This window comes from Hemitrygon akajei, chromosome 6 (genome assembly GCF_048418815.1).
Source record: "Hemitrygon akajei chromosome 6, sHemAka1.3, whole genome shotgun sequence".
Taxonomy (NCBI): domain Eukaryota; kingdom Metazoa; phylum Chordata; class Chondrichthyes; order Myliobatiformes; family Dasyatidae; genus Hemitrygon; species Hemitrygon akajei.
This window is the reverse complement of record NC_133129.1, coordinates 12051987-12074555: the sequence shown is the minus strand read 5'-3', so window position 1 is coordinate 12074555 and position 22569 is coordinate 12051987. Positions and strand designations below refer to the sequence as shown.

The window sequence follows — 22569 nt, the reverse complement described above, 5'->3', positions numbered from 1 at the left end:
GGTGCCTCATCTCCCTGTGACTCTGTGGGTCTCCTTTGGGTGCTCCATCTCTCTGTGACTGTGTCGGTCTCCTCTGGGTGCCTCATCTCCCTGTGACTGTGTGGGTTTCCTCTGGGTGCCTCATCTCCCCCTGACTGTGTGGGTCTCCTCTGGGTGCCTCATCTCCCCCTGACTGTGTGGGTCTCCTCTGGGTGCTCCATTTCCTCATGACCGTGTGGGTCTCCTCTGGGGGCTCCATCTCCCTGTGACTGTGTGGGTCTCTTCTGGGGGCTCCATCTCCCTGTGACTGTGTGGGTCTCCTCTGGGTGCTCCATTTCCTCATGACCGTGTGGGTCTCCTCTGGGGGCTCCATCTCCCTGTGACTGTGTGGGTCTCTTCTGGGGGCTCCATCTCCCTGTGACTGTGTGGGTCTCCTCTGGGTGCCTAATCTCGCTGTGACTCTGTGGGTCTCCTTTGGGTGCTCCATCTCCCTGTGACTGTGTGGGTCTCCTCTGGGTGATCCATCTCCCTGTGACAGTGTGGGTTTCCTCTGGGTGCTCCATCTCCCTGTGACTGTGTGGGTCTCTTCTGGGTGCCTCATCTCCCTGTGACTGTGTGGGTCTCCTCTGGGTGCTCCATCTCCCTGTGACTGTGTGGGTCTCTTCTGGGTGCCTCATCTCCCTGTGACAGTGTGGGTTTCCTCCGGGTGCCTCATCTCCCTGTGACTGTGTGGGTCTCCTCTGGGTGCTCCATCTCCCTGTGACTGTGTGGGTCTCCTCTGGGTGCCTCATCTCCCTGTGACTGTGTGGGTCTCCTCTGGGTGCCTCATCTCCCTGTGACTGTGTCAGTCTCCTCTGGGTGCCTCATCTCCCTGTGACTGTGTGGGTCTCCTCTGGGTGCTCCATCTCCCTGTGACAGTGTCAGTCTCCTCTGGGTGCTCCATCTCCCTGTGACAGTGTCAGTCTCTTCTGGGGGCTCCATCTCCCTGTGACTGTGTGGATCTCCTCTGGGTGCCTAATCTCGCTGTGACTCTGTGGGTCTCCTTTGGGTGCTCCATCTCCCTGTGACTGTGTGGGTCTCCTCTGGGTGATCCATCTCCCTGTGACAGTGTGGGTTTCCTCTGGGTGCTCCATCTCCCTGTGACTGTGTGGGTCTCTTCTGGGTGCCTCATCTCCCTGTGACTGTGTGGGTCTCCTCTGGGTGCTCCATCTCCCTGTGACTGTGTGGGTCTCTTCTGGGTGCCTCATCTCCCTGTGACAGTGTGGGTTTCCTCCGGGTGCCTCATCTCCCTGTGACTGTGTGGGTCTCCTCTGGGTGCTCCATCTCCCTGTGACTGTGTGGGTCTCCTCTGGGTGCCTCATCTCCCTGTGACTGTGTGGGTCTCCTCTGGGTGCCTCATCTCCCTGTGACTGTGTGGGTCTCCTCTGGGTGCCTCATCTCCCTGTGACTGTGTCAGTCTCCTCTGGGTGCCTCATCTCCCTGTGACTGTGTGGGTCTCCTCTGGGTGCTCCATCTCCCTGTGACAGTGTCAGTCTCCTCTGGGTGCTCCATCTCCCTGTGACAGTGTCAGTCTCTTCTGGGGGCTCCATCTCCCCGTGACAGTGTGGGTCTCCTCTGGGTGCTCCATCTCCCTGTGACAGTGTGGGTCTCCTCTGGGTGCTCCATCTCCCTGTGACTGTGTGGGTCTCCTCTGGGTGCTCCATCTCCCTGTGACAGTGTGGGTCTCCTCTGGGTGCTCCATCTCCCCGTGACAGTGTGGGTCTCCTCTGGGTGCTCCATCTCCCTGTGACAGTGTGGGTCTCCTCTGGGTGCCTCATCTCCCTGTGACTGTGTCAGTCTCCTCTGGGTGCCTCATCTCCCTGTGACTGTGTGGGTCTCCTCTGGGTGCCTCATCTCCCTGTGACTGTGTGGGTCTCCTCTGGGTGCCTCATCTCCCTGTGACTGTGTCAGTCTCCTCTGGGTGCCTCATCTCCCTGTGACTGTGTGGGTTTTGTTCAGGTAGTCCATTTCCCTACCACAGTACAAAAATGTATGGGTTATAGTTGGTGATTTCTGGACATGATATGTTGGCACCAAAAGCAATATTTCCTAGTACAATCCTTTCTGATTTGATTGACGCAAATGATGTGTTTCACGGTAAGTTTTGATGTCTATGTGACAAATAAAACTGATCTTTATCTTTATAACGTGTTTGGGATGTAGGAGTGAACTAAGATCTGTCCGGTGGATCCTTCGGAGAAACACACATCAAATTTTGGGGGAACTCAGTGATGCACCATCAATAACTCACTCTGAGACGTAAAAGCGAGATATCGGCTTTTATTGACTGGAAGAAGGAACGAGCAGTGAGTGACCACCATACTACATCCTGGAGACTGAGAGGCCGGGCTCAGACCTCCATCACCTTTATACAGGGGTCTGTGGGAGGAGCCACAGGAGCAGTCATCAGGGGGCGTGTCCAGACAGGTATATGTAGTTCACCACACTCAGCAGGCCAGGGAGAAATAAACATCAATGTTTCAGGCAGGGACCCTACATCAGGACTGGCGAATCCTCCAGTCTGGTTTAATGCACCAGTGGATATGCAATGCCTATCGCAGTATCCTGTCACTGTAGTACAACGTTGGGGCAAAGGGCAGGATTTCTTTTTCATGTGCACAGAGGAGCTACTCATGTCCTGATGAAGGGTCTCGGCCTTGTGAGAGTGGACTCAAACCTCTTGGGACCCGGAGGAAGTGGAGTCACCAGCAGCAGAGCTTTGACCACACGCATCAATGCGTAGCAGCCTCATTAAGGAACTGTCAAAACAGAAAGTACTAAGAAAAGTAATCCAACACATACAAGTGGTGTAAAAATAGGTGTTCCTATTACACAGACCCAGAGAGCTCCGTTTCAAAAAGATCAAGAAAAGGTCACTGCCGTGATTTATATTGCATTACCAAAGGTCACTTGTAAAACATGTGCTTAATTTATCCTGCAGAGTGCTAGAGAGCAGTGAAATCCTTCTTCCCTGTGCTACCAATAGTTTGTTTTCATTCTCTCTCTCTCTCCCTCTCCCTCTTGCTCCTCTTTCCCTCCCTCTCTCTCTCTCCCCCTCCTCTCTCTCCCTTCCCTTCTCTCTCTCTCTCTCTCTCTCTCTCTCTCTCTCTGTCTCGCTCATATATATATTTATCTTGTCACAAGCCAGTGATATCCACTAAAGCACCATGGTGTTTAGGAGAATGAGGGGAAATATGATAGAGGTATACAAATTTATGAGGGGTATAGATAGGGTAAATGTAAGCAGAGTTTTTCCACTGAGGTTGTGAGACACTGGGTCATAGGTTAAGGGTGAAAGGTGAAATATTTAAGGGGGAACTTCACTCAGAGTGTGAGGCAAGTGTGGAGCAAGCAGCCATTCAGCGACAGTAGGTGGCAGTTCAGTTAAACATAGAACAATACAACACAGAAACAGGCCCTTCAGCCCACAATGTTGTGTCGAAACAATTAAACTAGTAATCACAAAATGCCGGAGGAACTCAGCAGGCCGGGCAGCATCTATGGAAAAGAGTAAACAGTCGACGTTTCGGGCTGAGACCCTTCTTCAGAACTGGAAAAAAGATGAGAGGTCAGAGTGAGAAGGTGGGTGGAGGGGAGGACGAAATACAAGGTAGGAGGTGATAGGTGAAATTGGGCGGGGAAGGGCGAAGTAAAGAGCTGGGAAGTCGAATGGTGAAAAAGATAAAAGGCTGGAGAAGGCGATAGGAGAGGACAGAAGGCCATGGAAGAAAGAAAAGGAGGAGGAGCACCAGAGGGAGGTGATGGGCAGGTAAGCAGATAAGGTGAGAGAGGGAAATGGGAACAAGGAACAGTGAGGGAGGGGGTGGCATTACCAGAAGTTCAAGAAATCGATGTTCATGACATCAGGCTGGTGGCTACCCAGACGGAATATAAGGTGTTCCTCCTCCAACCTGAGTGTGGCCTCATTGCGACAGTAGAGAATGCCATGCACTGACATGTTGGAATGGGAAAGGGAAGTAGAATTGTGTGTGTGTGTTGCTTGGATTTCCAGCACTGCTAATTTTCTCTAGTTTCAAGTTAGTAATCAAATGGTCAATTAACCTCTTAACATTGTCTAATGTAACACGAGGAGTTTCAGCAGGTACATGAATGAAAGGTGTATGGATGGCTATGGTCCAAGTAGATTGGACTAGGCTGAAGACCAGTTTGGCCAGCACAGACTAGATGGGCTGAAGGGCCTTTTTTTTGCTCTGTAGCACTCTACACCTGTATGACTCGAGTGCTCATGTAGATACTTTGTCGATGTTATGAGAGTCACTGCCTCCTCCACTCCTTCAGGCAGTGTGTGACATATTCCAACACCCCTTCCCTCCAGGTGATTTAAACAATTTTAAAAAGGGACTAATTGTAACCATGAAATGGCTTGATTATTATAAAACTATTCCCATCTGGTTCACTAATACTGGCTTTAATTAACATGAGACCATGAAACAAAGTGGGGTGGGGAGGTGTGAGCAGTAGTAGGAGATGACAATTGATTTATGCAGTAAACAGGTCAATTTCTCATTGGTAGGCCATGACTAGTGGGGTGGCAGAATTTTTGGTGCTGAGGGCTCAGTGATTTGGGTAAGGGATCCATTACACTCACTGGCCACTGAGTTTGTGGTCTTCTGCTGCAGTAGCCCATCCACTTCAAGTTCAATGTGTTGTACATTCAGAGGTGCTCTTCCGCACACCACTGATGTAACACATGATTATTTGAGTTACTGGTGCCTTTCTGTCAGCTTGAACCAGTCTGGTCATTCTCCTCTGACCTCTCTCATTAACGAGGCATTTTCACCCACAGAACTGCCACTCACAGGATGTTTTTTGTTTTCCGCACCATTCTCTGTAAACTCCAGAGACAGTTGTGCCTGAAAATCCCAGGAGTTGCTGAGATACTCAAACTACCCTGTCTGGCACCAACAATCAATTCACACTCAAGGTCACTTAGATCACTTTTTATTTTATTTAGATACAATGTGGAACAGGTCCATCAAGCCGCACCACCCAGATTTTTAACCCTAGCCTAATCACAGGAAGATATACAATGACCAACTAACCGACTAACTGGTATATCTTTGGAATGTGGGAGGAAACCTGAGCACCCAGAGGAAACCCACACACTCACAGGGAGGAATGTACAAACTCCTTACAGGACAACATCAGAATTGAACTCTAAACTCCAATGCCCTGAGCTGTAATAGTGCCACGCTAACCACTCTACAACCATGGTGCCCCATTCTTCCCCATTCAGATGTTTGGCCTGAACAACAACCGAACCTCTTGACCATGTCTGCATGCTTTTATGCATTGAGTTACTGCCACATGATTGGCTGGATATCTGTGTCAATGAGCAGGTATGCAGTTGTACCTAATTAGGTGGCCTCAGAATATATAAGGAGTCTTCTGATGATATGCATCTGGGTGGCAGGGTGTTTTGTGAAGAGGAAACAAGAGAAGCCTCAGGTGAAGTGATCAGGTGAGCACATGGTAAGTAGAGGTCAGCCTCTCTGTAGTAGAAAATTTTTAAAAAACAAATAAGATTATGTACTTATAAAGGCATGCACAGAAGAGACTGTAAAAACTGGAAATTTTGAGCAACACATACAAAGTGCTGGAGGAACCCAGTGAACCAGGCAGCATCTATGGAGGGGAATACCTCTCATAGATGCTGCCTGACTTGCCGAGTTCCTCCAGCATTTTGTATGTGTTGCTCAAGATTTCCAGCATCTGGAGAATCTTTTGCATCTATGGTGGGAAATGGGCAGTCGATGTTTCACGTTGAGACCTTTTCATCAGGACTCAATGAGGATCTCGACCAAAAATATCAACTATTCACTGCCCTCTGTAGATGCTGCTTGACCCGCCGAGTTCCTCCAGCATTTTGTGTGTGTTACTCCAGAATATTTCCCAGATTTTTCCAGGGTTGATGGATTAAGAACTAGAGGATAATGTTTTAAGGTGAGAAGGGAAAGATTTAATCAGAACTGTGGGGCTAGTCATAGGGTGGTTAGTATATGGAACGAGCTGCTAGAGTAAGTATTTCAGGCAGGTACATTAACAAGAATTAAAAGCCATTTGGGAAGGTACTTGGACAGGAAATGTTCAGAAGGTTATGAACCAAATGTGGGCCGATGGAACCATCTTGGTCCGCATGGAATATAGAGCATAGAATATTACAGTATTGTACAGGCCTTTCAGCCCACAATGTTATGCCAATCTTATAACCTACTCTAAGATCAATCTAACCCTTCTCTCTGACATAAACCTCTATTTTTCTATCATTCATGTGCCTATCTAAGAGTTTCTTAAATGTCCCTAATATGTCTGTCAAAATCAGAATCAGGTATAACGGTGCTAGCATGTATTGTGAAATCTGTTGTTATACAGCAGCAGTACAGTGTAATAAAAACTGTAAATTAAAGTAAGAAGTATGTATATTTAAAAAGTTTAATTAAATAAGTTGTGCAAAAAAGAGATTAAAAAAAGTAGTGAGGTAGTGTTCAATGTCCATTCAGAAATTGGATTGCAGAGGGGAAGAAGCTGTTCCTTAATTGTTGAGTATCTGCCTTCAGGCTCTTGCACCTTCTCCCTGATGGTAGCAATGAGAAGAGGGCATGTCCTGACTAATGGGCGTCCTTCATGATGGATGCTACTTTTCTGAGGCATCGCTCCTTGAAGATGTTCTGGATGCTGGGGACACTGGTGTCAATGATGGAGCTGACAGAGTTCACAGCTTTCTGCAATTACTTTGGTCCTGTACAGCTCCTCACTCCCCCATACCAAATGTAGCCAGTTAGAATACTCCCCACAGTACATCTGTAGAAATTTGCAAGTATCTATGTTGTGTTGCCCGCTGGGCCGAAGGGCCTGATTCCATGCTGTATGACTCTTTGGCTCATAGATTAATCCTCACAAGAGTTTAGAAGGACAGTCAGTGATCTCACTTAAACATGTAAAGGTCTTACAGTGCTTAATAAACAGATGCAGGGCTGGACCAAGGTCACTGCCTCAAAACAAGGATCAGCCATTCAGAAGTGTGATGAGGAGAAATAGTTTTACCAAGAAGGTAGTGAATCTTTGGAGCTATCAATCAGGAGGGCTGTAGAGACTCATTCGCTGCGAATATTTAACGTTGAAGGGGAAAGCCAACTGTCCTTATGAGCAGCATGTTGGAACGGTGGTTAGCACATTTTGCAGCGCCAGAAATTAGGGTTCAATTCCCTTTGCTGTCAGTAAGGAGTTTGCACATTCTCCCTATGACCTCGTGGGTTTCCTCCAGGCGCTCTGGTGTCCTCCCACGTTCCAAAGATGTACAGTTTCGGGTTAGTGAGTTGTGGGCTACGTTGGCATCGGTAGCGTGACGCACTTGCGGGCTGCCCCCGGCACATCCTCAGACTCTGCCATACATGATGCAATTCACTGAATGCTTCAATGCTTCGAAGTATGTATAACAAATAAAGCTTTTTTTTTCTTACTTGGCTTGCTCTGAGTAGGATTCTGTCCTTCCAGCTTGGTTACGTCATAAATGTCTGCTCAGGGATGGCCCAGAAATACAGCAAGTAGCATCCACACCCCATAAACCAATAAAAAAACACTCAGGCAAAATTACAATAGTGGTAGTTGGTAGCTTCATTTGTGTCTCGGCCCATGCCGTAATAACCAAGTTCTGAGTTGAGGGAGGCATGAACTTATTAGAACATAACATTTACTTAGGGGCATGACAGGAGTAAATGTTAAAATGTTTCCATGAGTGGGAGAATGTCCAACAAGGGCTCATAGTTACAAGATTAGGAAGTAGTCCTTTGAGATGTGTGGGAAATTCTTCTCACATAATCCTTAGGGTTCTCACAAAGTCTAAGTCGAGTTTATTGTTAAATGTCCAACATGTATTCACAAGTGTGATGAGAAACTTGAAGCAGCATCACAGCAGATAGCATCAGGTAAACCATATTCACTTAAAAATGCAGAAATTATGCACTGTTTTTACAAGAAAGATCAGAATCAGATTTAATGTCACTGGCATATGTCATTAAATTCGTTGTTTTGCTTAATTGTTGAATGACCTAATTCTGCTCCTATGTCCTTAGGTCTTGCGCTGTTACCCCACTGATTCCTGTCACACTGCTAGTCACTTTATGAGAATAATTGTAAGAAAGCAACAGTAGTACATTGCAATACGTGGCAATAAAAACTAAATTGCAATATATATGTATAAAAAATTAAATAAGTTTTGCAAAACGAGAGGGGGTGAAAGAAAAAAAATGTGAGGTAGTGATCATGGGTTTATTGTCCATTCAGAAGTCTGATGGTGGAGGGGAAGAAGCTGTCCCTAAATCATTGAGTGTGTGTCTTCAGGCTTCTGTAGCATCTCCTTGATGGTAGCAATGAGAAGAGGGCATGTCCTGGGTGACGGAGGTCCTTAATAACAGATGCTGCCTTTTGTTGGTGTCCTGGTTGCAGGGGAGGCCACTGACCATGATGGCAGCTTTTTCCGATCCTTTGCAGTGGCCGCACCATGCCAGACAGTGATACAACCAATCAGACAGCTCACCACAGTACATCTGTGGAAATCTGCGGGTAAAATTTATCAATTGTCCTCAAACACAGAACAAAAAGAAAATGAAGTCCATTTTAGTGCAAAGTGTTGATCGTGATGCTATATTGAGGTACTGGTTGATTCGAGAACTGAATGGTTGAAGGGAAGAAGATGTTTTTGAACCTGGTAGTATGCAACTGCAGGCTTCTGTACCCCCTGCCTGAGGGTAACTGTGAGAAGATGGCATGGCCCAGAGGATGAACATCTTTGATCTTAAATGGCAGCATCCTGATGCGGAATCTCTTGCAGATACTATCAATGGTGGGGAGGGATATGCCTGTGATGTATTGGGCAGAGTCTACTACTCTGTACAACTCCTTACATTCCTGACAATTGGAATTACTGTACCAGACAATAATGCAACCAGCCAGCATACTTTCTACAGTACATTACCAGAAGTTTGTTAGAGTGTTCATTGACAAGCTGGATCTCCTTAAACTTTTAAGAAATCATTTAAATTGAAGGGACGTAAGTTTCTTAATTTACTCTAAGTTAATCTATAGATGCTCTATATTTTACTTGCTATAAATTATCTATTTATTATATTACTCTATGACTTTATAAGCGTGAAAGATCATGCAATTGAGTTATTGCCCATTATATCATTGGCATTTAGGGCAGCAATAAAGGTCCTCCATCTCTTCTCTGTCCTTGGCATACCATCACCCATAGATGTAGAAGGACTCTTCATTGCTGTTTCTCTAACTTTTTTTTGACCAGTCAGGGTTATTAGTCCTGAGTGAACCCCTGAACCTGGAAGACCAGTGGGCAATTCTTAGACTGGCCTTTACCCTTTGACCTGTTTGGCATGGTTGACACTACCAAGAACCAAAGCACAAGGATCTGACTCCAACCAATGTAGCTCTCTGACTCACTGAGGCATGCAAGCCTCCAAACCACACATCAAGGTTGTGGTCCTCTTGGAGGATGCGATTGACGACTGGGGAATTACACAAAAGAGGATTTGAGGCCTGGGGCAGATCAGCCAAGATCATATTGAAAGTTGGGTCTACCTACAGCCCATTCCATCACACGCAAGTTACCCCCCCCCCCCCCACACCACCCCACCATTGAGCTTCTTTACAATGAACAACGTCACAAGAAAGCAGCATCTGTCTTCAAGGATCCCCTCCATATGGGTCATGCTCCCTTTTTACTATGGTCATAGGTCAGGAGGTGCAGGAGCCTTAGGCCCTACAACACCAAGTTCAGCAGTAGTTATAACCACTTAACCATCAGGGTCCTGAACCAGAGTGGATAGCTTCGCTCACCTCAACACTGAAATGATTCCACAATCTATGAACTCACTTTCAAGAACTCTACAAATTGTGTTCTCAGGATTATTATGTCTTTGTTTACTTGCAAAATTTATCTTCTTTTGCGAAGTGGTTGTGTCCCAGTCTTTGTTTTTGATGGCTTTTCACTAATTCTATTGCATTTCTTTATTTTCCTGTATATGCCTGTGAGAAAATGAATCTCAAGGTAAGAAATAGTGACATATGCGTACTTTGGTAGCATATTTTACTTTGACTTTTAACTTTAATTTACTCTTGCTCTGATTTTCAGAATCAGAATCAGAAACATGTTTACTGTCACCGGCATATGTCGTGAAATTTGTTCTTATGTCTGTCTGGGAGCTAATATGTGAAAAAAAGGGAGAGTTTAGTGTAGTTTTCATCCAACTTCCCATGTGGAACAGAGCAGTGATAACTCTGCCAAGGATTAGTGTTCCTACAAATGTTTCTTTTGGCAAGAACTGCAAGCAATTGAGACAACAATGGAGATGCCAGCACAGCGGGAAGCAATAAAAACAGGCGGCACAGACAAGGGACCAGCTTTCCTTCCTATGCAGACAGGAGTACGCACACAGAATTGACTTTTTGAAATAGGTATGGCTTGGTGCATCATTTGCACTGAGACTTGGCAATAGCCTCTTGTTTCCCTGCAGGATTGCTGATGTTCCCCAGTTCCCCAGACAGACCTGTTAGCCAACTGTTTCTTAACCCTCCATACACCTACCATGCAAACCTCTTAAGTATTGAAATTGAGCTTGCCTACATCACTTGTGCTGGAAGCTTATTCCACAGTCTCACAACTCTCTGAGTGAAGAAGTTTCCCCTCATGTCCCCTTAAACTTTTCACCTTTCACCCTTAACCCATGACCTTTAGTTGTAGCCCTCCCAACCTTAATGGAAAAAGGCTGCTTGTATTTACCCTATCTATACCCCTCATAATTTTATATACCTTATCAAATCCCCCCTCAATCTTCTACTTATCAATTAATACAGTCCTAACCCATTCAAAACCTATAGCTTCAAATCCTACAGACCAACTGCGCTTCACCTTATATCAGAAAGGAAATGGTCAGATTCATAGAGTCATCATCATTGTCATCATCATCATTATCATCATCATTATTATCATTGTCATTATCATCATCATCATTATCACCATCATCATCATCGTCACCCATCATAAAGTCACAGAAACAGACCCTTCAGCCTAACCAAGGTCCCATTTGTAAGCATTTGGCCCAAATAAACCATTGCCAAAAACTCACCACCCACTATGTAAAAATCTTGCCCCTCAAGACCCCTATACACTTTTTCCTGTTCACCTTAAACCTCTGTCCCTATTTTTGGACTCCTCACTCTGAGAACATGTCTGTAATTTTACATGTCGCTACAAAGTCACTTCTCACCTGCTTTCACTCCAGGAAAAGCCCAGCCTATCCCATCAAGTGGTGGTAATCCCTTTGTGGATCTTTTCTGCATTCTCTCCAACTTAATGACATCTTTCCAATAGCTGGGTGACCATAAATGTACATGATACTCCAAATGCAATTCCACCACCATCTTGTACAGTTATAACATGACATCCCAGCTTCATGCCCTAATTGATGAAGGCACTTCACCATCCTTTCATAGAACATAGAACACTACAGCACTCTACAGACCCTTTGACCCACTATGATGTGCTGATCCTTTAGCCTACTCTAAAATCAATATAACCCTTCCCTCCCACACAGCCCCCCATTTTCTTTCATGTCACCAGATAGGGAAGAGATAAATTGGAATAGTTTGGTGTAGAAGATTAGCCTAAGGCTGGGGCTGTTTGACTAGGTTGAGAGTGGTGAGGTTGATAGCTGAAGCCTCACATTGCCAGAGAGCTGGGTTCGGTCCTTTCGTTTCTACATGTTTTTCCTCCGTCCTTGCGGGTTTTCTGCAGATGCTCTAGTTTCCACCCACGTCCCAATGTGCAGGTTGGGAAATTAATTGGAGTTCTACAGTAAATGGTTTATTGTCAAATCTACTGAGGTGGAGTGAAAATCTTGTCTTGCCTACTGTCCACACACATAATTTTGTTATATTAGTGCATTGAGGCCGCACAAAAGAACCACTCTAACAGATTGCAGAGTAAAGTGCAGCACAGACAGACAATAAGGTGCAAGGTCGCAACGACGTAGACTGTGAGGTTAAGAGTCCACTTATTGTACTAGGTGTCCAGTAAGGTGGAAGATGCCCTTGAGCCTAGGTGTGTGTGTCTTCAGTGCCCCTGGTGTGCAGGAGAGTGGGTAGAATTTGGTTGGGCAGTGGGATAGAGTCAATGGAAATGTGGGATGATGCAATGAGCTGGCAGAGATCCGATGGGCCAAATGGGCTCCTTCAATGTTGCGAGGAAATGTGAAATAAAGATGTGGTTCATCATGGATGACCCAAAAGAGATTTGCTGTTGGTGGAACAAAGTCTTGATGGGTTTTGATGTGGTTTAAATCTAATTTAATTTACAAACGTTTGTAGATATTAATGAACCTACTTACCAATTTAGATGAATTTAACCTCAATCTACAGCCTTAAGAAGCAATGATCACCCTACAAGCCTGCTGGTGATATCAGTGAAAGAAGCACATTAGAAAGAAAGATGACTTACAGTGACCAGGCTCAAGGACAGCTTCCATCCCACTGTTATCAGACTCTCAAACAGAACGGTACAGGCCCTTTGGCCCACTATGTCGTGCTGAACCTCTAAACTACTCCAAGATCAATCCAACAGTGTCTAATCAAACATATCTTGTACGATAAGATGGACTGTTAGTTTCACAACCTATCTCGTTATTATCTTGCACCTTAACGTTTACCTGCACTGCACTTTCTCTGTAGCTTTTACACTTTATTCTGAATTGTTATTGTTTTACCTTGTTCTACCTCAATGCACTTTGATCTGCGTGAATCGTATGCAAGATAGGTTTTCACTGAATCGTGGTGCATCTTGAGGTGAGACGGTAGCGTAGCGTTACGATTAGTGATCGGGTTTCAGTTGCCTGTAAGGAACTTGTACATTCTCCCCATGACCATGTGGGTTTTCTCCAGGTGGTTCAGTTTCCTCACACAGTCCAAAGACGTATGGTTAGGCTTAATGAGTTGGTTAGAATTAGTGGCATTTGCACAATCCGTGCTGACTTGATTTAACGTAAATGAAGAAATTTAACAATATGTTTTGATGTTTCAATGAACATGTGACAAATAAAGCTAATCCAAATCTAACGTGACAATAATAAACCAATATCGATATATTAAATCCAAAACTTGAACGTTACCACCTTCCTCTCCTCTAGATGCCACGTGACCTGTTATGTAATTCCACCATTATCTGCTCTGATGTAAGGTGTGAAAGAAAGCCCTGATAGGGTTGGTGAAAGCAAGATTGGTAGGGTTTGGGGAAGGGGAAATCACGTGGACCGAATGGCTTGTTTCTGAACTGGGTGTATGAAAATCGCGCGGGCAGAATGGACTGTTCCTGAGCTGGCATCAGTGCAGTCCCATAAACCGATATCAAATAGTTCTTGGATCTGCCTCTCTGAGGGCTTGGGGAGGGCAGTGTGGGAGTGGGATTATGGTGACTGCAGATAAAAGCCCAAAGGTCAACATTCCCAATGAGTTAATGACTGCACAATCCACAGAGAGACCACCTGTTGTGATTTACTGATCCTTAAATACCTTCCCTGTCTCTTGTTTAGTACCATCATTAAACCTGTAACCCCACCACCTGTAGGCTAAAGATAGAGGATTAGTCACCGAGCCAGGTGTTGTGGGTCTTTCTGTCATTGCTCTGATACTCCTCAAACAGAGGATCTGGAAACTCCTTTCAGAATGATTTCCTTTCCTCCAAGATTTGGTTTGAGCCTGTTGTGTGGTTAATGCAAAGAGGATTTTGCAGTTAAAGAAATTCTTCTATAACAATATAGTCAGAGGCACATTGCTACTAGAAAAACAAAACTACAAGAAAGGGTAGTGAAAAGTTGCATCAATGTACTGTATCACTAGTCCCAAACGTGGGGCATTGAGAAATTTTATTTAATTTTATTTAGCCATTTCACATAGATCAGGCCAATGAGCCCAGCAACCCACCTATTTAACCCCTGGCCTAGTCGCAAGACGATTTACGATGACCAATTAACCTACTAACCAGTAAGGCTTTGGACTATGGGAGGAGACCAGGGCACTCGGAGGAAACCCATGCGGTCACGGGGAGAACCTACAAACATTCTTACAGAGGACGCCAGAATTGAACTCCGAACTCTGCCGCCCCAAGCTGTGATAGTGTCGCTCTAACCGCTAGGCTATCATGGCGCCCCCACCTTCATGTGTTCAAGTACTGTTGAAGTGTGACCATTGATGTAATGTGGGAAACATGAAAGCTGTTCAAGAACATAGACCTTGGAACAATACACAGGAACAGGATTTTTGGCCCACAATGTCTCTGTCGACCATAATGCCAATTTAAACTAACCCTAACATGGTCTATATTCCTCTAGACTTTGTCTAAGCCCCCTCTCAAATATTGCTGTTATAACATGTTTTCTGGCAGCACATTCTAGGCACCTGTCACGCTCTGTGCAAAAATCATCATGTCTCAATAATAATAATAAAATAGCTTTAAAAATTATCTTATACATCTCCTTTGAACTTTCCCCCTCTCACCCTAAAATTACACCTAATATTTGATATTTCCACCAAGGGAAAATGACTCACTGAACTGCTCCCTCAACCAATAGATTCACTTTGAAGGACTCTTCATCTCATGTTCTCAATATTTATAGCTTTTTAAATTTATTCTCTCTTTTTGTATTTACACAGTTTGTTGTCTCTTGCATTTTGGTGTGTGTCCGTCTTGTTGGAGGCAATCTTTCATTGATTCTGTTGTGTTTCTTTGTAGTTACTGTGAATGCCCACTCGAGAATGACTCTCAAGGTTGTGTATGGTGATATACATGTACTCCGATAATATTTACTTTGGACTTTGAATGCGTGGCAGAACTTGTGGGCTACACACAGACAACACATTACACCATATGTTTTGATGTATGTGTAATAAATAAATCTGAATGTGACCAGAACTACAGACAATACTCCGAAAATGGTCTAACCAAAACTTTATATTTCTGCACGAAACAGCAATACACCAATAACCATATCACCTGCTTTAGTGATATTGTTTAGGGGACACCAGAATGAATTTAGTTCTGCGCAATCTTCTACGTGCCTCAGCAAGAGGGCATAGCTAGAAATGTAAACATAAGAGATTCTGCAGATGCTGGAAATCCAGAACAATGCACAGAATGTTGGAGGTAGTGTCTATGGTGGGGAGTAAACAAACAACTTTTCAGACCAAGACCCTTCGTCAGGACCCCCTGTCCTGCTGAGTTCCTCCAGTATTCTGTGTGTTGGGAATAGTTAGAAATGTGCCCTAAGTCATTTAAATTTAAGGTGTATTGATACTTCTGTTCTTGGGGAGGTGCATCTCTGGAATTCTCTGCCTCCAAGGATAGTAGAGGTGGATCACTGGATCTATTTAATGTGGAGATGGATAATTATTTGGAAATCGAAGAATTGAGGGCTATGAGGAACTGGTACAACAAAGGAGTTGAAGCTGACACATATCAACCATTGAACATAGAACAGAACAGCACACTGCAGGCCCTTCGGCCCACAATGCTGTGCTGTTGTTATTGTAGGGGAATGTAATTGGTGGAAACGTACCAAATTCACAGCCACCAACATTGAGCTGGGGTTCACTTTAAAAGACTGGTCTGACGTGATGGCATAATTATGTAAAGTGCTGTTATGTTGCTTTGTGTTCAGCTTTTGGAATACAATAAATGAGTTGCTACGTTTTTTCTTAAACATAAATCATCTCTGCAGTTTTTATGTGTGAAAACCTACATTATAACCTACTCTAAGATCAATCTAGCCCTCCATTGCTCCATGATCCACATACCTCTCTAATAGTCTCCTAAATACACTTGAATAGTGGGGCATACTTGAAGGGCCCAGTGGCCTTCTGCTCCCATTTTCTTGTGTAAGGGATGAGTGAATGTGAAGCTCACCACCATATGCAGTATGAAAGGCATCAAGAGTGAAGATAGGGAGAAAGTGAAAGGGTTTGCTGGTGAAATAGAACAATCTGTGGGATATTCATGTGAACATAAGCACCAACATTACACACCACCCCCCCCCCCCCCCGCCAAATCTGAAGTCCCAAGATTAATTAAACCCTGGCTAATGTCTGCCATCCCTCTCCAATTAATGAGAGCTTTCAACAGTCCACAGCTTTGGAACAGGTGAGTTTCGGTGTGGGGCTGCTGATTAGACTGAGAAGCAGCCAAGCCTTCTGTTTCTCATTAGAAGGGGAATTTCAGTCCTCCCAGTCACAGACATGGCAAGCAGCTTACATTTGCTACAGACTTCCTTTGTTGTATTCTACCTTGTGTGAGGGATTTCAAAGTAAATGTTATTATCAGAGTACATATATGTCACCACATACAACTCTGAGATTCATTTTCCTGCAGGCATACTCAGCAAATCTATAGAATAGTAACTAGAACAGGATCAGTGAAAGATCAACTAGAAGACAACAAACTGTGCAAATGTAAATATAAATAGATAGCAATAAATAAAGAGAACATGAAATAACAAGGTAAAGAGTCCTTCAAGTGAGATCATTGGTTGTAGGAATATCTTAATGGATGGGAAGGTGAGTGTAGTTAACCTATTTTGTTCAAGAACCTGATGTTTGAGGGGTAGTAACTGTTTTTGAACTGTGCTACAAGTCCTAAGGCTCTTGTACCTTCAACCTGATGGCAGCAGTGAGAAAACAGCATGGCCTGAGTGGTGAGGATCTTTGATGGTGGATGGTGCTTTCCTACGGCAATGTTTCATGTAGATGTGCTGAATGGTTGGAAGGGCTTTTCCCATGATGTATTGGGCCAAATCCACTACTTTTTGTAGGATTTTCCAATCAAAGGTATTGTCAACGAGATTGTGAGAATTCAGACAAGGGGCAGCAGCTTCCCCATCTTAGATACTTTAAGGATCAAGGATGTTCAAAAGTTCAAAGTAAACTTATTATCAAAGTACATATATGTTAGCAGATACTACCCTGAGATTCATTTTCTTGCAGATTAAAGAAATACAATAGAATCAATGAAAAACTATACCCAAAGATTGACGGTCAGTCATCCTATCAAGGTTGTGGAGGATTGTGCAGAGATCCTCCACAGGTTGTAAACTCAATCAACTCCATCATGGGCACTAGGCACCCAGGTACCCAGGACATCTTCAAGGAGCGATGCCTCAAAAAAACAGTATCTGTAGTTCCTTCTCAGTAGTTCCCTCCATGGCTTTGACCAGCCTGCTGTTAGTCATCCTTGTGTCTGAGACAGACAGAGAAACTGTGACTTCCTGGTGAGCTTCAGGTCTTAATTTTTATAGCTTTTACCTCAAACAGCCAACATCTGTACTGGTGCATTAATTTTTTCACCAATGTCTGACTCCAGTGAGAGGCGGTCCTGAGAAATGGGAAGTGGTCTGTGTTTTCCACTGTCATTGGAGGATGGTTGTAGAGAATTTCTGTACATATTGAGTGTAAGGGCCATTTTCCCTGTGTGCTTTGGTGAACAAGTCTTGGATGAAGAAGGGACTCTGAATGTGTACAAATGCAAGTGATAACTGCTCACTGCAACTTGGTGATGAAAGTTGGGGTGACTTTGGTTCTGGAGTAGGGTAAAGATGATCCTGTAGATTAGCTCCACTCCAGTAACAAGTGTTGAGATGCAGTATTGTGGTGAAGAGAACTGAGAAAAGTGTGGAGATGCCACCAGCCTGCACTGAGACCAGGTAATTGTGATGTTTTGGTTAAGATCGTAGCCTGGAGGCCATCATGAGGTGGATGGAGACAAATCTCTGTAGACAGTCAAGTGTAAGAAGCATCCTCCACAGTCCTTCCCAAGTCCGAGACTTTTATGAGATCAAAGTAAAGTCAGATTTGGCAGAATAGTTCTGCTATTTGCATACCCCTAGAGATGTGGTGTGGTGATACTCGTGTCCTCCATGCTCCCAGATGGATGGAATCCAGTGAAGAATGGTTCGCACCACTGCCTCTAAGGAGTTTGTATGTTCTCCCTGTGAATGTATAGGTTTCCTCAGGGTGCTCTGGTTTCCTCCCACATTCCAAAGACTTATGGCTTAGGATTAGTGTGTTGTGGGCATGCTATTTGGTGCCAAAATACTTGTGGGCTGCCCCCAGCACATCCTCAGACTATGTTGGCTGTTGACACGAACAATGCATTTCACTCTATGTTTCGACATAGATGTGACAAATATAGCTCATCTCTGACTTTGTAAACTTGATAAGACCATAAGACAGAAGAGCAGAATTTAGCCATTTGGCCCATGAGGTCTGCTTTGCCATTTCATCATGACTGATCCATTTCCCTCTCAGCCCTGGTCTCCTGCCTACTCTTTGTATCTCTTCATGCCCTGACTACTCAAGAACCTATCAATGGTGTCTTAAATACACCCATTGACTTGGTCTCCACAGCCGCCTGTAGCATCGAATTCCACAGATTCACCACTCCCTGGCTAAAGAAATTCCTCCTCATCTCTGTTCTGAATGGATGTCCCTCTATTCTGAGGCTGTGCCCTCGGATCTTAGATTCCCCCACAATACGAAACATCCACTCCACATTCATTCTACTGAGATCTTTCAGCATTTGATAAACTTCAGTGAGATTTCCCCTCATTCTTCTGACATCAAAGTTGTTTTTTAATCCAAAATAAACTTTATTCATAATAAAAAATATTTACAAGAATAAACCATGCAATGCCTTTTCAATCTTACATTCATATCTTGGCGCGTGGCCAAGTGGTTAAGGCATTCATCTAGTGATGTGAAGGTTGCTAGTTCGAGCCTAGGATGAGGCTGCGTGTGTGTCCTTGAGCAAGGCACTTAACCACACATTGATCTGCGATGACACCGGTGCCAAGCTGTATGGGTCCTATTGCCCTTCCCTTGGACAATATCGGTGGCGTGGAGAAGGGAGACTTGCAGCTTGGGCAACTGCCAGTCTTCCATTAAGAAAATCTTGCCCAGGCTTGCACCCTGGAAACTTTCCAGGCACAAATCCATGGTCTATCGAGATGGACCTACACTATCGTATGGCCTACACTACACCATATCTAATGCTTTAAGTAATGTTCAGATGCATGTCTTTAACCCAGTAGGACTGTTGCCACCCATGTGGCTTCCTGGGGTGGTACACCACCACATCGAATGAGGGGCTTCCTCCCCCCAAACCAGCTCTGTAGCCCCTTAGAAACTCTGTAACACTACTCACCTCCCAAGTTTCAAGTTCTGTTTATTAATACTGTACAACTTAACCTTCCTCAAATGAGAAAAAATCCTCAAACAAAGAAAGCTTGCGGTATGGTTGTTAACAGAATGCTAACAACAGGGGACCCAGCACTGACCCCTGTGGCACACCACCTCTAATTACTACCCTACCACCACCGTCTGCCTACTTTTGTTCAGGGTTGAGTTTCAGCTGAAGTGGTAATGTTCTTCATGAAAATATTAAACACTGGTCTTCATTCCCAGTTTGAATCCATAATTCCCATTGCTAACTAATATTTTTGTGTCTTTATGTCTACAACATAATTTTGATAGATTTCCATGCTTATTCTAATTGGCACCCAGTTGATTTGAAATACCTAGTTAATGCTTAATAACATAGAAGTGAATTTGCATATGATTAGTATGCAGAAAAAATCTTCCCTGAGGCCAATACAAAAGGAGCAAGTCAAAGATTACGAAGTAGTTTCCTCATCATAGTAACACACTCAAAATGCCGGAAGAAGACAGTTCAGTCCTAATGAAGAGTCTCCGCCTGAAATGTAAGCTGTCCTGTCTGTTCCCCTGTGTAGATGCTGCTTGACCAGTTGAGTTCCTCCAGCATTTTGTGTGTGTTACTCTGAATTTCCAGCAGCAGCAGAATCTCTTGTGTTTTCACTTCAAAGTTCAAAGTTAAAAAATTCAAAATAAATTTATTATCAAAGTCGATATACATCACCATGTAGATCCCCTGAGATTTATTCTCTTGAAGGCAATCACAGTAAATCCAAGAAATGTAATAGAATCAATGAAAGAGTGCACCCAACAGGACAAACAACAACCAATAACAAACTCTGCAGATACAAAAGGATAGAGGGATAAAAAGGAATAATAATAAATAAGCAGTAAATATCGAGTAGATGAGATGAAGAGACTTAAAAGTGAATTCACAGGTGTTGGGAACAGTTCAGTTTTGGGGCAAGTTCCTGAACCTGGTGGTATGGGTCCTGAGGCTCCTGTACCTTCTTCCTAATGGCAGCAGCGAGAAGAGAGCATGGCCTTGATGATGGATGCTGCTTTCCTGTGACAGTGATCTGTATAGATGTGCTCAACGGTGAGGAGGGCGCTTTTATGTTCACTTATCGAAGTTTCTCTTCGTCTTCAGCAATAATTCAATGTATCTGTCTTATCAGTGAGGTGAGGGCAGTTTGACGAAGCAGTGGTGGTCTGTGAAGAACAAGAATTTCAGGATGTATATTGTATACATTTCTCTGATATTGAATGGAACTACTGAACTGTAGAGAAAATGGAAAAGTACATCATAGAAACAAGCCTTTCTAGTGCTGATATAATTAAACCAGATAAAAGCCTAACTAAACTAACCTGGTTGACAGCATGGTAACGTAACAGTCAGCACAGTCACTTTACAGCGCCAGCAGTCACTGATCGGGATTCAATTCCCGTCACTGTCTGTAAGGAGTTTGTATGTTCTCCAGTGACCGCATGGGTGTTCTCTGGTTTCCTCGTACATTCCAAAGACGTACAGGTTAGGGTCATGTGCTGTGTTAGTGCCAGAAACGTGGCTACACTGCAGGCTGCCCTCAGCACAATCCTCAAACTCTGTGGGTCACTGAAGCAAGACAGCACTTTTAACCGTATGTTTTGATGTAAAAGTGATAAAGAAAGCTAATCTTCTCTCTCCTTATCCTATCCTTCATGAGCTTCTTAAACACCTAGAGTCATAGAAAAGTACAGCACAGAAACAGGCCCTTCAGCCCGTCTAGTCTATGCCAAACCATTTAAACTGCCTACTCCCTTCAAACTGCACTGGAACCATAGCCCTCCATATCCCTACCATCCATGTACCTATCCAGACTTCTCCTCAACATTGAAATCGAGCTTGTATGCATCACTTCTGCTGGCAGCTCATTCTACACACTCATGACCCTCTGAGTGAAGAAGTTTTCCCTCATGTTCCCCTTAAACTTTTCAGTTTTCCCCCTTAACCCTTGACCTCTCGTTGTAGTCCCACCTAACCTCAATGGAAAAAGGCTGCTTGCATTTACCCGATAAGTACCCCTCATAATGTCGTATACCTCCATCAAATTTCCCCACAAGGAATAAAGTCCTAAGCTACTGAATCTTTCCTTGTAACTCAGGTCCTTCAGACCACAATATCCTTGTACTCTTTCAACCTTATTTACAACTTTCCTGTAAGAAGGTGACCAAAACTGCACACAGTATTCCAAATTAGGCCTCACCAATGTCTTATACAACTTCAACATAGCATCCTATCTCCTGTACTCAATTTATGAAGGCCTATGTGCCAAAATCTTTCTTTACGACCCTATCTACCTGTGACACCACTTTCAATGAACCGTGGACCTGTAATCCCAGAATGCTGTGTTCTATCGCACGTCTCAGTGCCCTACTGCTCACTGTGGAAGACCTACCATGGTTGGTCCTACTGAAGTACAACACCCTGCACTTGTCTGCATTAAATTCCATCTACCATTTTTCCAGCTGGTCTAGCTGTATCGTATTTTCTTCCATCACTGTCCCTAGCAGTGCATTCCAGGCACTATCCGTCCTCTGTGCTTAAAAAAACATAAAATGTGCCCTATCTCATCTCCTTTGAGCTTATCTTTTTCACCTGAATACATGCCCTCTGGAATTCCAGTAGACAAAAGATATTTACTGTGTTTTTTTCTCTGTTTGACCAAATCCACAGGTGGTTTTGTGAGGGAAGGAAACTAGAAAACACCCCAGACATCCAGATATTCCAAGATGGTGATCTCTGCACATTAGTTATTGCGGAAGCATTTGAAGACGATACGGGCCGGTACGCCTGTACAGCCACCAACTGCTTTGGATCGGACAGCACGTCTGCTGAGATCTATATCGAAGGTGAGCGTGCAAGGCCATTTGTATAAACAAACACCAAGTGTGTAAAGATTTTCAAGTCGGATCATTTTAGAAGTCTCTTCTCTCCTCCTGTCAGATTCCTTCTTTGGCCATTTAACTTTCCACCTACCACCTCCCAGCTTCTCACTCGTCACCTCTCCTGCACCCACCTGCCTTCCCCCTCACCTGCCATCTTGTACTCTTTCCCTCCCCCACCTTCTTATTCCGGCTTCTTCCCCTTTACAACTAGCTTCTGGATTAATGTATGAGGAGCATCTGATGACTTCGGGCCTGTTCTTGCGGAAACATGGCTATAGGTCAACATCTCGTTCACCATCAATCTACAGGCCATGACACTCAGGGACTTGGGCTATTCTG

General features: G+C 44.2%; 1 protein-coding gene across 4 annotated transcripts in view; it reads left to right on the top strand.

Moving 5' to 3' along the window:
• Positions 1 to 22569, top strand: part of palld (palladin, cytoskeletal associated protein) — a 490195-nt gene that overhangs the window by 191860 nt on the left and 275766 nt on the right. For 3 of the 4 annotated variants that reach the window (XM_073047881.1, XM_073047880.1, XM_073047882.1), the window contains one exon: positions 22019 to 22194. In XM_073047881.1, coding sequence (XP_072903982.1) covers positions 22019 to 22194 — 176 coding nt within the window. Of the gene's footprint in view, positions 1 to 2332; positions 2446 to 22018; positions 22195 to 22569 lie in introns of those variants that run through there. The other variant, XM_073047883.1, reaches the window with a different exon arrangement.